At 29.1% G+C, this 16,813-nt stretch overlaps 2 protein-coding genes across 2 annotated transcripts; one reads left to right on the plus strand and one right to left on the minus strand.

Annotated features, from left to right (window-relative positions):
• The first annotated feature begins 3,044 nt into the window (after positions 1 to 3,044).
• On the plus strand, positions 3,045 to 8,570 carry LOC112802181 (strigolactone esterase D14-like). Its single transcript, XM_025845279.3, has 2 exons — positions 3,045 to 3,532; positions 7,706 to 8,570. The coding sequence occupies exons 1-2, from the start codon at positions 3,141 to 3,143 to the stop codon at positions 8,148 to 8,150; spliced, it is 837 nt and encodes a 278-aa protein (XP_025701064.1). The 5' UTR covers positions 3,045 to 3,140; the 3' UTR covers positions 8,151 to 8,570.
• A 252-nt stretch (positions 8,571 to 8,822) lies between these two features.
• LOC112802180 (nudix hydrolase 20, chloroplastic) lies at positions 8,823 to 12,619 on the minus strand. Its single transcript, XM_025845278.3, has 9 exons — positions 12,239 to 12,619; positions 11,801 to 11,865; positions 11,273 to 11,459; positions 11,087 to 11,167; positions 10,504 to 10,629; positions 9,829 to 9,908; positions 9,604 to 9,719; positions 9,389 to 9,509; positions 8,823 to 9,047 (listed from the first exon to the last, which is right to left on the minus strand). The coding sequence occupies exons 1-9, from the start codon at positions 12,518 to 12,520 to the stop codon at positions 8,978 to 8,980; spliced, it is 1,128 nt and encodes a 375-aa protein (XP_025701063.1). The 5' UTR covers positions 12,521 to 12,619; the 3' UTR covers positions 8,823 to 8,977.
• Between the last annotated feature and the right edge of the window lie 4,194 nt (positions 12,620 to 16,813).

Below are 16,813 nucleotides of genomic sequence, written 5' to 3' on the forward strand. Positions count from 1 at the left end.
ATATATTGTACATAAAAGTTTATTTAATTTTAAGATTTAAAAATAATGTATGTTTTAGAGGGATATTGATGATATTGTATATTCTAGCTAGTAGCACAGATAGATGCATCTGCATAACAAAAATTCTAAATACAATCCCCTTGGACGTTGAAATTTTCTTCTTCTTTTTTTAATTATTTATTTAAATTTTTATATTTCTTTTGTGATGGTGGGACGCTTACTTGCTATGTGGACCTCCGCAGCTATGCACTAGAATACTTCTAAAAATGTCAAAGCAAATAAATGACTCCAACTATCTAACAATTTCATAATAAATTCACCGTACTATTTTTTTTACGAAATAAAATTGTTAAAAGAAAAAAAAAAGTTGAGGAATCAAATAAACAACTTAATGTCATTATTCATTATGTTTGTCCATTGTGTAACTCTTACTTTTATGAAGATAAATAGAACAACTTCTTTTTCTTTCTTTTTTTCCCAAAAAGATCAGGGTAGAGTTGCACAACACTCCCTCCCCCAATTTTATGAGGGGGCTTTGTCTTATGTTTTGCTTTGGTTGTTATATATATTTGAGTTTGTTATTTTTTTTTGTTATTAATTTTTTCGTAAGTTATTGAAGTTTGTTAGTTGTTTTGTAAGTATGGAGTGCTTTTTCTCTTTTGAGATCGAAAATCTGTAACCACTTATCGAAAAAAATTATGGTAATGGAGATATATCAATGTAAGTATATGAGAGGATATTCGAAAATATAATTGGTGATGACGAAAAAAATCTCTTTATAAAAATGTGATGGACATAAAAACCACTTTAATTTGATGAGGAATAATTTTAAAGTGGGGATGATATTGTAAGATATATTTTTAAAATATATGAAAAATTATGTTTAAAAAGTTATATCTCTTCGTAGGATTGTGGTTTATTAAAAAGTAATAATTTATAAATCAATTTGGATTGGTCGAGTGGTCAGTTCACTCATCTGCTTAAACAAGTGTCGGGAGTTTGAATCCTACTTTGTGTATGCAGCAATCCATTTGACCAGCAACAAACCTTTAACTAGAGATTCGATCCGTAATAAATTAGTCTTTAACTTGTCAAATTAGAGAATACTGTGAACAACAAAAAATTAATAAATCAGAACACACCAATTCTTACAGTAATCTTTTTTCTCATTTCATCATTTCTATCTTTTTCATCTCAACACCTTTTTTTTGTGCGCAAAATAAAAAATAAAAAATATTATTCTATAAAATATCATTGATGTAAGATTTAATTATATGAATGTAAAAACAAGTCAAGTATTTTTTATCATATATTACAAAAAAATTCGCTAATAATTTATTGTGCACACTATAATGAATTGATAGGGACGAATTAAATGTAAAAAAAAAAGTATGTATATCACACACCTTAAAAAATTGTGCCATTATATGCTCTAATTTTTTGTTACGGATTTTATTTCACCTTTTTCATCTTCAAAGATTTCAATAAATTTCAAGTATGCCAATCTAAGAATTCCCATAAATTATATTCAATCTCAATTCTAATGAAATAGATATGAAAATGAAGATGAATGTTTCTGTGTGGTGAGAAGTGTATTAATTTAATTTTCACGATTTAACACTCGATACTAGTATTTTTAGGTGAAGTAAAAAACCTTAATATAAAATGTTATAATTTATTATTGAATTATGTTTGTAATTAATTTACTAACGATGACACATTAATATTCTACTTATGAGTTATGAATTTGACTAGTTGAGTGTGCGGAATAGACGTGCTAGGACAAGCATACTGATGATATACTATGTAAATCTAAGCATACATTATAATCCTCATGCCCACACAACATATATAGTTATATATATACACACACATTAATACTCTAAATGACTGTCTAAGGTATATATGATTATTGGATGTAGTTTACTCAAGAATGGATTAGAAGTTCAAAATTTGAAAAGTTTTCTTAGAAAAATTTCTTCTGTGTTATTGTGAATTTTTGTATAATTTTTTTATTTATTTTATAATTTTTTAGAATAACAATGATTGAACTTTAATTTTTTTTATCATAAAAATTCTGATACTATATTATAAAATTATTTTTTTAAATTTAAGTTAATAAAAAATATATAAATAATTATATCTTTAATACTTATATACTAATAAACAAAATATGAGAGCAAAACCAAATAGAAATTTTAGTAAAATTCTCTATTTTTCATAATAACATTCTACCTTTTTCAATTTTTATACTCATTGAAAAATTATTGTATTTACATTAATTAATGTTAGATAATTAACATTATAGTAGTCAATTTATTTTCAACCAATACTATAGTAGCTATTAAACAAATTTAGAATGAATCATATTAAAACTGAGCTTTTCGTTGAATTTAAATTTAGATATTTATTCAAGTTAAATTTTAAATGTTTATATTTTTAAGAGTTTTGAATTTTCTGTGTGTTGGATATTGACTGCAATATTAACGGTGTAATATTAGCTCTTAACTCTCAAGACTTGTTTATTTTTATTAAACACAAATAAAAATAAAAGAAAACATATAATATCATATAAAAAAAAATTAAGGGCCAACACTTTTAAATTTGACCAGCATTTAAACAACAAAAAAAATAATTTCATATCATTAAATATAATTTTATATCATTAAAAATATTATTAATAATTAATTGATAACTATAAATCACAAAAACTATTAGCCCTAGTACTTCTAATAAAAATATCGTACACAACGACACATTAATGTATGTCAATACCAATAAAAAAGAAAAATAATGTTGTATATATACTAAAATCAGTTATTAAAGTCAGTTACTAGTATAAAATATATATTAAAATATAAATATATATTAAAATAAATTAAATTACATATATATTTATACACAAATATACGAGTGATTAATTTTAGTATATAAATAATATTTAAAAAAAAGTCTAATATGAACATAAACAAGAAAAATCTTTTAACTAGTTGAACTAAACAAGGTTTCATACTTATCTGCCTATTATAAATATGGACAAGGCCAACAACCAATAAAACCACACATCCTCTCTCCAAATAGTGCCTCTCTCTCTCTCTCTCTATCTAACTCTCTCCAAACAAACACAAAAGAGAAGCAAGATGATAGCAGAGAAGGGGCTATCAAGTGCTCTAAATGCAAGAATAATAGGATCAGGAAGAGAGACCATAGTTCTTGCACATGGTTATGGGACAGAGCAGTCAATATGGGACAAGATCATAGCACCCATGTTTGATGATGACAACAACAATTACAAGGTTGTTCTGTTTGATTGGCCTTTCTCTGCTGCTGTGGAGGATCAAAGCCTCTATGACCCAAATAAGTATTCTTCACTGGAACCCTTTGCTGATGACTTGATCACTTTGATGACTGAGATGAACCTTAAAGATGCAAACTTTGTTGGCCATTCCATGTCTGGCATGATTGGTTGCTTGGCCTCCATTAAAAGACCTGATCTCTTCAAAAGGCTTCTTCTCATTGCTGCTTCCCCAAGGTTTCTTTCTATTACTTACATAATTATTACTTCTTCTTTTTACTACTTTCTACAATTGTTTTATTTTCTAACGAACTAATATTTAGTTTTTACATAATATCGCTAAAAAATTTATATAGAATATTTTATCACTTAATAAATTTTAATTATTAAATTAATTTTTAAACTTTTTATTTTTTCAGACAAATTAATCGTTATATAAGATTATTTATATAAATGAACTGATCTCAAAATTATTAAATAATAATAATAACTTATATAAATGAACTGATCTCAAAATTATTAAATAATAATAATAACTAAAATATTTAATTTTTTCTACTAAAATTTGACATAAAAATAATTTGTCTAACAAAATAAAATAAAAAATAAAATTAATTGAATAATTAAAATTTGTTAAAAATTAAATTGATTTGCTAAAATTTCCGATTGGGTATTACTGATAAAATTGTTGCTTTTCTAATTTTTTTCCTCTTGAAGAGATTTTCTTTGTACTTTATGGTTGTTACTAGATTTCTAGCTAGAATAGCTAGATGCATAGGTGATAGTTCTTGATAGTTCTTGACTTGACATATTCTTTGAAAGTTTTCAAAGTGATGATTTGATGGTTTCTTTTTATTTGTTGTCTCCCTCTTTTGATAGTTCTTTATGCTTTCTCTAAAGCTTTTATTTGTTGTTGGGGCTAATTTTAAGTCCTTGTGTATCTTATTAAGAAGCTCTCTTTGAATTTCTTCTTCCTCTTTTTGTATTTTTTTTTGTCCTATGCCTTTTTATTGTTTTTATTTTACTTTTTGGGATATGATATTTCAATACCAAATGAAACTAGATTAAAATCTTTCTAAAATTTGAAGTGATAAATCGAGTATTATCACAAAATAAAAAATAATAGAGTTAAAAAATTATTTATCTTTTCAATAATAAACTACTTTTCATAAATCTTTTTAGCAAGTGTTTTTAAATCAATTATTATAAGAACACTTGTTAGTACAACCTTATTTTTCATGATGGTAGAATATTATCATTTTAATATTTTTTGTGTAAATTATTTAAACGATGGAATTGATAGTGGCTATTACTAAAGAAGAATGTTAGAAGGTTAACAGACTTTTATTATTTTTAGTAAGCAGTAATTAATTATTAATATTTAAAAATATTAGCTAAAAATGTATTGTTAGTTTATCAAACTAAAAAAATTGAATTTATGACTAAAAATGACGATAAAAAATAATAAATTCTACTATTTTTTAATATTTTTTATTATTAAAATTAAAAAAAGGTCATATTTTTTTATAATATTTTTTATTTTAAAAAGTATTTTAAATTTTAAAAAAATATTAATTTAATTTAATAATACTTTTAAATAGTCAAATTGTATATTAACTGTATTTAGCATAATAATAGTCATCATAGCAAAACAAAAATTGGTACAATAACTGTGTCTCAATTATGTTACAGTAACTAAATTTGATATCTATCAATGATGAACTAAAATCTCAATTATATTACAGTAGTAACTAAAATCTGCTGTTATATTTTACAATATTTCTAAATCAATAATGCTAGAAATCAAAAGGTACCAGCCAAAAAATAGCTAAATACTTTTAGGTGAATCTAAAATCTTTATATAGATGGTGTTTATGCTAAATATTAGAATATTTCTTCTACTAAGTATCAGAATATTTTTTTTTTATACTAAATGAATGTTTTTTTATATATTTTATAAATTATTTTATATACTAAGAATCGGGATTGTTGGAAGCAGAGTTCCGTAATTTCCGCCTCTAATTCTCCAACGTATCATTCAGAATTTTAATTTAGGATGAGAAGCAATTAATATCAAATATTATAAATTAAAAACAAATAAAATTAATTAAATATAATTATAAATTAGTTAAATTATTTACTTTTTGGCTAATCAGATTTTATATACTTTTCCTTTCTCAATATATCTAAATACTTACCGAAAGTTTTTAAATATATCAATACACTAATATTTTAATGAGTTTTAACCATTATTTTTAATTATATATATTATATATTTTATAATTAAAATTAATAATTAAAAATACAAACATTATTTCTATCCCTGTTTCTCCCCACCCGTTTCTCATACATGCATGTAATCTTCTTCACTCTTAACTTTGTCACTTTTTCCTAATTATTTTTAATTTGTGTCACCAATCCCGTCATCTCTTTAGAATTTGTTTTATCCCACACGCTATTTGTTTTCTTCACCCTTAATCTTCTTCTCTATCCGATGCAATAGTAACTTCTCCCTATAGGAGAACTAAATAATAGTGCATTTTTATAATTACTATTTTCAAGGGAACTTGGAATATTTTATGTCCCCAAAATTCTACCTAGGAGTCTAAACATTCACCCTAACGAGGAACTCATTTGAATATTTAAAAAAAAAAGTTAGATGAGCAATAAAATTAATTATTTCTAGTCAATAGTTAGTTAATAATATTTAAAAATATGGATTAAAATATATATTATTAAATTATTAGACTAAAAAAATTAAATTAATAACTAAAAATACTGATAAAAAATAATAAGTTTTACTAATTCTTGAACTTTTCTCTATTTAAAATTAGCATTTATAATAATCAGAATATTCAAATAAATATTAACACGAAATATGATATTTAGATATTTAAAAGATTAAATCGAGAAAAAAAATAAAAAATCAACCAACATAAACATGTGATTTTTAAATTTCAGGTATACAATTCAATTTTTAGATGTACAAATCATTATTAGTTGATGCTGATTATAACTTAACATATTAAAAAAAATAATTTCCTATATCATAATCCCAAATAAATTAAACCAACCAATAAGAAGAAGAACCAAGCAAAAAATGTGGTCTGAACGCGATTGGGTGAGTGATGAGAGAATCCAAATTTTATTGTATTGTTGTGCTAATATCATTTTCAGCATGGTGGGTTTGTTGCAACTCTTGCTTTCATCCACAAATAACTTATTATAATAAAAAGAATCATGTTATAGTTAGGCCACACAGGCTGTAACTCTATATGTATATATAAAAAACAAAACTTCACTTTCCCTTCCCACTTTCCGAATTTAATTATGTTGGCACAAAACTGTGATAAAATCTAATTTGGAACGTTGTTCTCTAGGTTCCTCTTTAAAATTTGAACCACCAAAATTAGCCGGCCAATTAGCCCCATCAACAAATTGAATATATAAATACTGTTGGAGCATTGGTTTTTGGTGTGATGGCAGTGTATGTCTTAGACTTTAAAAAAATAAATAAATAAAAAGAGAAGACACATACTTTTTAGAAATAGTTTTCTTTTTTTTAAGTTTCGTTTGTTTTATATTAATTTTTTAGGTCTAAAAATAATCAAATTCTAAAATTTTTAATAATAGAAATTTTGTTGCTATATTATGAAATTATTTCTTCTAAAAATTTAAAATAATAAAAGAAGACACATGAATAATTTTATTTTTAATATTTTATCAGTTTTTATACTATTAAGTTGCATTTGAATTTTATATTTAAGACCAAAATAGGAAGATAAAAATATGTTCTGATGAAAGTATAATTAATTCATTATAATTATAATAAAATAAGGAATCAATTTCTGCTGGAATATAAGATGTTTGCTTTTTTGTTTTTTGTTTTGCAAAACTAATAATTGGATGTCATATTCATAAAAGTTCACATTATAATGTTCACAAATTTTTTTTTTTAGAATATTTAGCCCTTTTTTTGTCATTTTTTATGGTTATTGGTGTCTAGTGAGCACATATTTATGATCCTATTTTTAGTTTCTTTGGATTCTCTGTATCTCCTAGAACAACTTTTCTTGTCTTGTTTTATTCCATAACAAGTCAAACCTATGAGTATAATTTTGATGTACTGTGCAAAATAACGGATGTAATTGCACCACTGTGTAAAACATTTTATTCAGTTAATGAATCAAAATTAAACTCTATATATTTATAAAAATACTTTTTACTATTTCTAAAACTTAATCTAAGATCACTTAATAAAAATGTGTAAGATAATTACCATCTCGACTAATCTCACATTGTCATTATTACAAATGCTTAATAAATAAAAGGATTAGTGCCAATTAATAAACTAGTATTAAAATAAAAGAAATATATTTAATCCTTCTTACTTTCTGGCATAACATGTAGGTATACAAACATAGATGACTATGAAGGTGGCTTCACAAGCTCAGACATTGAAGATTTATTGAAGAACATAGAATCCAACTATGAAAATTGGGTTTCAGCATTCTCCTTAGGAGTAGTGGATCCAAATGATATGGCCTCAGTGAACAAATTCAGAGACTGCTTGCAAAGAATGAGAGGTGAAGTTGCACTCTCACTTGCTAAAACAGTGTTTTGCAGTGACTATAGAGATATTCTTGAGAAAGTTGAGACACCATGTACCATAATTCAAACCTCTAGTGACATGGTTGTTCCACGTAGTGTAGCTCAATACATGGAGAAAAAGATTAAAGGAAAAGTTACATTGGAGATCATAGATACTAATGGGCACTTTCCTCAGTTAACTGCACACCTTGATCTAGTTAAGGTGCTTAATGGGGTTCTAGGCTTTGGCTTCAATCAAATTTAGGTGTCTTAAGTTTGTTCGTGTTTTCTCTAAATAGGTTTGTATCTCTCTATTTGTCTTTATATATATATATATGTTCATATGTAATTGTAGAAGCAACCAAGTTAAGTTGTTCTATTAGTTAGTTCACTAGTCCGTTTAAACAAGTGTCAGTTATTCGAATCGCGCCTTGTGAATACAGCAACCCATTGACCAGCAGCAAACCCTTAAATAAAGCTTTAATCCGCGACAGATTGGTTCTTAACCTGTCGAGTTGGAGAATGCCGTAGAAAAAAAAAATATAATTGTAGAAGCATACAAGGGTTTCTTGGTCGATTGTTGTGGAAATAGCGTGGTTTTTGCCAATTAGTTATTGATTTGTTTGTAGTTTGAAACCCTCTTTTTTTTTCCTTTCTTTGTTCAATGTAGTTTGTACTTTTAGAATTAGTGGTGTCAAATTGCCAATTAGATTTGTGCAAATGTACCTTATTTATATTTAGTTTTTCTTCTCTTTTTTTTTTTCAACATTAGGTTGAAAATGAGTCTCCTCTAATTTATATTTGGACACCCATTTGCACAAAAACATATACCATTTATTTTATTCTTGAAGTAGTTGCAACTAGAAAAAGAAAGAAATAAAGAAAAATAATTCAGCGCCGAAATTTTGACTAGAATGAAATCTAAGAATACCAAGAATTTTGGATCGGACGTGAGTTCTTTGACCATATTCAATGTCTGAATTAGACAATTATTTTTTCACAGATTCTTGAGAAAAAAGTTGTTACAAAAATTACCAATGTGAGCATAAGCATATACCAGTACTAGTAAATATAGTGATCATGCTTTGTGTGTTAGGAGCACTCTCCTATTCTTAAGCTTCTTAGGAGATCCAAGTATCCAAAATTTTCAGGAGTGATGTACCTACAATAAACAGAACACATGAATCATCAAGATTTTGCTGGAATCACTCCAAGAATAATCTCGGAATACAAGAGACTAGCCCTCTTCTATTACTTTGTATGAGTTGTAATCACAATTTATGTTTCCAACTGTAGAAAAAGAGTTTAACCATCCAAGTGCGGACGCAATTCTAGCTTGCTTTTGACCTATTGATAAACACTTAATCCTCCGGTTGAAATTTTCGTTTTACTAACATAAAGCATGGAGATTCCAAGGTAAAATGATGACTGCATTACCATTTTATATTCATGTTAAGATAAAAGCATATGCAAAGATGCAGAAGAAGATTATGAAAGAGATACCCGTGTCGGAACAGGAAATCGATGACTACAAGAGCGCAATTCGGCTTGTAAAATTGTGTCTTCCTTATAACTTCTGCAACTTGCCTAATTGGTATCAACTTGAAGCTCTCCACCTCTCCATCTGATATTTTATTTAACTAGTTATTTCAGTGGGCAATGATTTGCCGAAATTACCTTTTGATAGTATAATTGAAGAACATGTTTAATAGGATTACCTTCATTTTTAGGTATGAAATTTTCAGGAAGCTTCAGATCATAACAGAATAGAACATCCCTCTTGTATCTATACCCATCTATGTCCATATATGAAACAGCACTGACAGGTTTAGCCCTGTGAGGAAAGCAATGTGCCGAAATTAGACAGCAAAAGAGTACAAAAAGAAAAAATCGTAGCTCATGCTAGACTCGGATGGAAGATGGTGTGATAATGGGAAACTTACCTGATAGAGATGGACCTGGGTATTCCTGCTTCCTCCTCGCATTCCTTCGCAACATTCTCCTTACAATTGATTCCATGCGGCTGCAACAGTGCCAATTACTTCGATCGTTAAAGATATACATTGACTGAAGGTAACACTCAAATATAGTAAATTTATTCATTTGCTGATACAGGATTCGTTCGATCATTGCACATAGTTAACAGTGTTCAGGTCCTAACCAACAAAAGGTGGAATGACAAACATTTCCCAGCTCTGTGAATAACTGATTGCATAGCTTATATTTTCAATTTAAGTTTGAAGCTTCAAAAACTTGCTAGAAATTAAAAGGGTTCGTTGCAATAAATAAACAAAGAGACCCAACAATGAAAATCGGGTCAATGAGGACGGATGCAAGATAATAGAAGAATGGGCTGGATATTTGAAATGGCGAGAGAATGTAAGGTACTAAAATTGAAGCGGAAAAATGTGGAGTTATTGATCTTGAGAAAAGAGATCTCAAAAAACACTTAGAGGAGTGTTCAAAATACTTAGAACATGTTGTTATGCCATGAGTTGCATATTGCTGATGTGAAAGATACTGAGGATTTCTGATTCCGAAATTCATGCTTCAGAAATTATATATTACAGATAAATAATTGGCCTACTTTTCAAAAAAATAAATATGAAATTACACACCAGTCCTCCAGCAACTAGGTGATCGAGCATTCCGGGATATGTTTGTTTTGTGTTACTTCTCTTCCCTACCCACAGGTGCTTCTGCCCATCGATCTCAACATAGCCATTCATATGGATTCCATAAGCCTAATCTTTGAAGAGGGAAAAACAGGTTCATGAAAATTTATAATAAACAATAGCTTCAGCATATAAACAGGCCTATCAATTAGAGAGACTCTTGTGAGTTGTGATACTTTACAGTTATTGTAAAAAAAGAATTCAAAATTATCAACTTTCGATTCCACAAACTAATATAAATTCAGGGTCTATTTGGCTTGAGAAAAAAAATTCTATTTCTAATTTGAGGATTTGGTGAAGAAAAACAAAACTGAAAGCAGGAAAAATAAAATAAAATCCTAATTGTTGCCCAAAACAATAACTTGTGGCTAAATGTGTTTCTGAATAGTAGAAATAACAACATAGATTTAGAGGAAAATTATTAGGCCTGGATCATATGACTAAATGACTTCAAACATATGCAGTAACTGGGATAAGTTAGAAAGTGCATTCGGTAATTAAGTACATGGAGCATTTTAACACACACCTTTATGCCAAAATACGGAGCTGCAGCACGTTCTAATGAAAAGAGAACGGGTGAGCCAAAAGATGATACCACAGGGTAGAGCTGATAAAATATGTACATGAAGCTTGTGTAAGGTATTAGAAAACGACCAAAAAGGTGGATGAAATCTGACATGTTCCACAATTATAGTAAGTTCATAACCAGTACCTCATTCCGTATACCAGGAATATGCTCCTCACCCAAACACTTTATTACATATGCAACCGCACTGGTTCTTTCCTCGGCCGTCTTCAGCACTGGATGCAAGGAAACACATTCACCAACGGAGCCTCCATTGGAGTTATCTTTGATATAAACGAATACGTCGCTAAAGCTCTTGAAATTCTCAACAAACCTGAACACGAGAAAAATGTAAAGAATTGATTAAGCTAGTATGCAACAAGATCAACCAATGGACACTCATGCTAACTAACTAATTAACTAAATAAGCATGCATTAACATAGATAGCATAAGGCTGGTACTGTATGCAGTTCGTTTTGGCATGCAATTCGCTACTTTTGTAATTTAATTACAAGTATTCGTTTAAAGAAAATTCGGTACACAGTATGCAGAACTGGAATTCAGAACACTATGTGCAAGGAATTGAGTGAACCAAGATAAGTAATGACATGACACAACACAAGAATTCCAGTACCCAAAAAGAGAAAAAGAGTAACAGTTTGAACAAATCTTACCCAGCGTGAATGAATCCAACAGTTTGACCCTCAATGACAAATGGAAGGAACTCAGATTGTTTCCCCTGAAATCAATCTCATGTCAGTAACATCAAATACTAGTAAACTCCATCATGCATTGCACAGTATGGAAGACTCTACTATTTAGAATTAGCATGACCCAAATTCCAAAAATCAAAATAAAGAATTAATGAATTTTTTTTTTCTCGAAATTTACTCAGAAAAACTCGGCCCGTAAAGGGAGCATAGTTCAAGACAATTAAACCAAACATAGTCTCAATTATGTCACTTCTATCTAAGATAGTCCCAAATTCACCAAATCTTGAATGGATATTTGAAAAAAAAGGCAAGGCAATAAGGCATTAACTTTGCTTCAGAGTTGTGTACCCAATGAGGAAAAGAAACAAAAAGACATAGAAAGGTGAGAACTTTGCTTACAGAGCCACGATTGCACAATTGGACTTTGTGGAAGTAGCCATGGAGATAGGAAGAGTTGTTTTCTTCTTCTTCTTCTGCAGATTGAGATACGCGAAACACATCTTCCCAAGTGAAGGTTCCAGTGGCTAACGCAGAAGAAGAAGAAATTGAACAAGAAAAGAAGCTGGATTTGATGGAAGAAGAAGGAAGGAAAGTGGAGGGAAAGGGGAGAGAGGGTTTTGAGGAGTACAAGAGTGAAGAAAACGTTGACAAGGGTCGACACTTACATAAGCACCAACCCATTTTCAAAGATTGCTATTCTTGTATGCATATGCTGTGTTTTCTTCAAGCCTCTGAAAACCCGTCATCCAACCGTTTATTGGTTTTGTATTCAATCGATTTAATTTAGGTTCCGCCCAAATAATTGAATTATAATAAAATAATATATAAATTATAAATAAAAATTTAATATTGATGTAAGTGTTTTATATAGTAGTATAATTATATTTATTTTTTTAGATGATCATTTACACGATCAATATAAAAGATGGTTATTTTTACTAATATTTTAAGGAATGGTAAAACTCCTCGAGGTGCGGGGATTGCCGTGAATGAGGATCCGATTGTGGAGAATTTTTTCTGTGAGGATGGGGATGGGGGGCAAAATTTTTCCGAAACAAGCGTGGAGATCGAGCGGGAATCCCTGTCCTGTTCCCGCTAGTCTCCAAAATTCATAAATTTATTTAATTATCTTTAGTAGTTTATTTCTTACATATGTTTTTTAGTCATTTCACACACACAAACCCAAAACACCTAATCTTCATTTGCATAACCCTTCTTCAATTCAGAGATCCCTAACGCTGTTCATACTCCATACTCCATCCAACCTCTCTGCAGCCACCCTCTCGCCACTTTCCCTTTTCACCGCATCATCACACCTCATCATGCCATCACCCTCACTGCATCGTGCTCTCTATTTGTGGCGTTCATTTTCGTAACTCTGTCGTCGTTTTCATTCTCCTCTCTGTTACCGCATTTCCCACCTCGTTCAATGCTCTGTCCTTTGGCTTGTCATTGCGTCCCCCCACTACGTCATTTCAAAAGAAGTTACTATCTTGTCGTTTAGACTTTTTTTTTGTATAAAATCTTACTGTTTTTGTATAGGATAGATACTTACAACTCTATTCATATGAAAATTAATAACTAGTTAGAACTATCAGATAGATGGGGAATGTGATCCCCTCGAAAAATAGGATCCTGTGAGAAATGGGGATGGGGAGTAATATTCTCCCATGTCGGAGAACAAAAACGAGAACGGAGAGCAAATTTGGAGGCGCGATGAAAAACAGAGAGACATTCTCTACCCCTATCCTGTTCTGTTGACATCCTTTGACATTACCTAATTAAATGTATATGTGTAAAATAAATAATACATCAAAATTAAATTTTACACATAAACACATAGAAGTATAATTGCATTTTAATATAAAACTTAACTTAAAAATACACAATAATAAAAAAAATCAAATTTCAAATATAGAAAACTAACATTAAGATTTGTTATCAAAAACATCATTTTTTTTGTAATTTTTTTAAGCGTTCTCGTCATTTATTTTTTTTCAAAAGTATTTTTTTTGTTTAATTTTTTCTGTCTTTTTTAATTTGAGTGCGATCAATTTTAATTTCTTTATGTGTGGTTTTCTTACTATTACTATGTAAAATTTAGGTTGATGACAAAGATAAAAATAAAAAAAAAGAAATAGTTAAATTGCCACATAAAATTTAATAAGGAGTATTTGTTTCATCACTTTTTACCCTTTATTCTTTAAATTTTCATTATATTTTTCTTCTATAATTTTATTTGGCTCTTTTTTATCATTATTTTTCTTTGTATTTAGAGTATACTACTATTTGTATTTATGAAAGTTAAAAATATTGACATTTCTATTAATAAAAGACAGAAATTATCATTTGTACTCATAAAAAATAGATTTTTGCAGATAAAATTATCCAAACCCTAAAAAATTAAATAAAATTTTTAAACTACCCTTCTCTCTACCACTACTATCATCATCTATTCCTTCTCTCTCTCTCTCTAAATTTCTTAACACTTTAATCCCAAACTCTACCACCACTCTCCTCCCCAATTACCACTATCACTGCCTCTATTACCATCACCACCACCACCATCGCCACCCTTCCTATTCCCTCTACCTCTTCGACCCTGATTTCAACAGGCTCCATTTCCCCCTCACCTTCCGAAACTCTAACCCCGTCGCCTCCTCCTCTATTATTTCATTCATCAAATTCAGCAACACAACAAATTACACAAAATATTCAAACACATCGTTACACTCAACACAACACAATAAATTCCAAAATTTCTTTTTTTTTTCACAAAAAGGTTTTCTCCCACCTGTCTAAATCACTAATGTTCCAACTAATCTGATGCTACGTTCATCTAATGTTAATTTGATTCAAATAAATCTATGAAGATGATAACATAATAATGAAAAGAGGGATCTTTATTTACTTAAGGAGGCGAAGATCGGAGTGGGTGCGTGGGAGCTTGATGTGGCCGAACTCGGAGGCGGGCATGGTGAGGTAGATGCAGAACAGGTCGGTGGCGAAGACGAAGAATACGACGACGGCGGTGGAAAATTTGCAGCTATTGAGAGGAAACTTCTCCGATTTGGGCTCTTGGTGGCAGGGGAGTCATCCTCACCATTGTTCTCAAGGTCCCTGAGGAGCAACCTATCGGTATCAACTGCCGTGATGCTCCGCGACATCCTTAGATCCCAACGAATCACTCATACTGTTCGCAGCATCCTTAGATCTAGGATTTCTTTTCAGCATAGACATAGGCTGAGCTTGCGTTAGATGATTATACTGGTGTTGTTGAGTCACGTCCGACACCGATGAGGGAGTGTGTGGCGAAGGGGTTAGGGTGACGGTTGAGGAGGAGGATAAGGGGGTGGTACTGAGAACATTGAGAGAGAGAGAGAGAGAGAGAGAGAGAGAGAGAGAGAGAGAGAGAGAGAGAGAGAGAGAGAGAGAGAGAGAGAGAGAGAGAGAGAGAGAGAGAGAGATGATGGTAGTAGTGGTGGAGAGAAGGATAATTTGGAAATTTTATTTAATTTTTTAGGATTTGGATAATTTTGCCTACAAACATTTATTTTTATGGATACAAATAGTAATTTTTGTCTTCTATGGATAGATATATCAGTGTTTTCAATTTTCGTGGGTAGAAATAATAGTTTACTCTTGTATTTTTATATTCATTTAACACTATATGAAAGCCTTTTGACCCCAAATAAATTATAAAAGAATTAAACAGAATCCTTAAAAAAGAGTGTTAAAATGTGTTTGGTCTGCGTTTTTATTTCTTATTTTTATTTTTAGTAATTTTTATTTTTTAAATTTTGTGAAGAAAAAAACAAAAATAATAAAATTTTATTTTCTGTTTCACCTCTTATTTTTATTTTTTTCATAAAATCTAAAAAACAAAAAATATTAAAAATAAAAACCCAACACACTCTTAGCTTTTCATTTTATACTATAAATTCTTTTCAATTTGTCTTTTTGTTTTCGATATTATCTATCTTTTTCAATTTGAACATCATCTTCGGTTTTTTTTCTGATTGTCTTTTTATTTTCACTTAATCTTTTTTTATGCATAATTTAGATTGGTCATAAATTAAAATTAAGAAAGAAGTAAAAAAAAAATCTGATAAAATTTAGTAATGTGTGTGTTTATTTAAATAATACAGGTTAATACATAAAAAATTAGGCTACCCAATGCTATATGAAAGTTCTTTGATCCCAAATGAATTATAAAATAACAATATAGTGTGAAAAGAAAATATAGGCTTCTCATTTTATACTCTAAATCTTTTTTAATTTGAACATTCTTTCTAGTTTTATTTTATGATTATCTTTTTGTTCTGAATATTATCTATCTTTTTCAATTTGAACATCATCTTCAGTTTTTTTTCATTGTCTTTTTATTTTCACTTAATTTTTTTTATGAGTTAAAAAAATCAGATAAAATTTAGTGATGTGTGTGTCCGTGTGTGTTTATTCAAATAACACAGTTAATACATAAAAAAATTAGATACCTAACACCATATGAAATCTCTTTGACACCAAATATGAATTATAAAAGAACAACAAAGAGTGAATGTTGCCTTTTTATTTTATACTCTAAAGCTTTTTCAATTTGAGCATTCCTTTCAGTTTTGTTTCATAATTGTCATTTTGTTTTTGATATTTTCTATTTTTTTCAATTTAAACATCATCTTCAGTTTTTTTATTGTCTTTTATTTTTACTTAATCTCTTTATATGCATAATTTAGATTGATCATAGATTAAAATTAAGAAAGAAGTAAAAAAAATCTTATAAAATTTAGTAAAGCGTGTGTATGTGTTTATTCAAATAATACAAGTTAATACATAAAATAATTACGCTATCCAACATCATATGAAAGCTCTTTGACCCCAAATAAAGAGTAAAGTATTATTTTTGTTCTCAAAGTTTGGGGTAAGTTTTAAAGTTGTCCCTAACGTTTAAATTGTCCTATTTAAGTTTCTAACGTT

This window comes from Arachis hypogaea, chromosome 5 (genome assembly GCF_003086295.3).
Source record: "Arachis hypogaea cultivar Tifrunner chromosome 5, arahy.Tifrunner.gnm2.J5K5, whole genome shotgun sequence".
In the NCBI taxonomy this organism is placed as follows: Eukaryota; Viridiplantae; Streptophyta; class Magnoliopsida; order Fabales; family Fabaceae; genus Arachis; species Arachis hypogaea.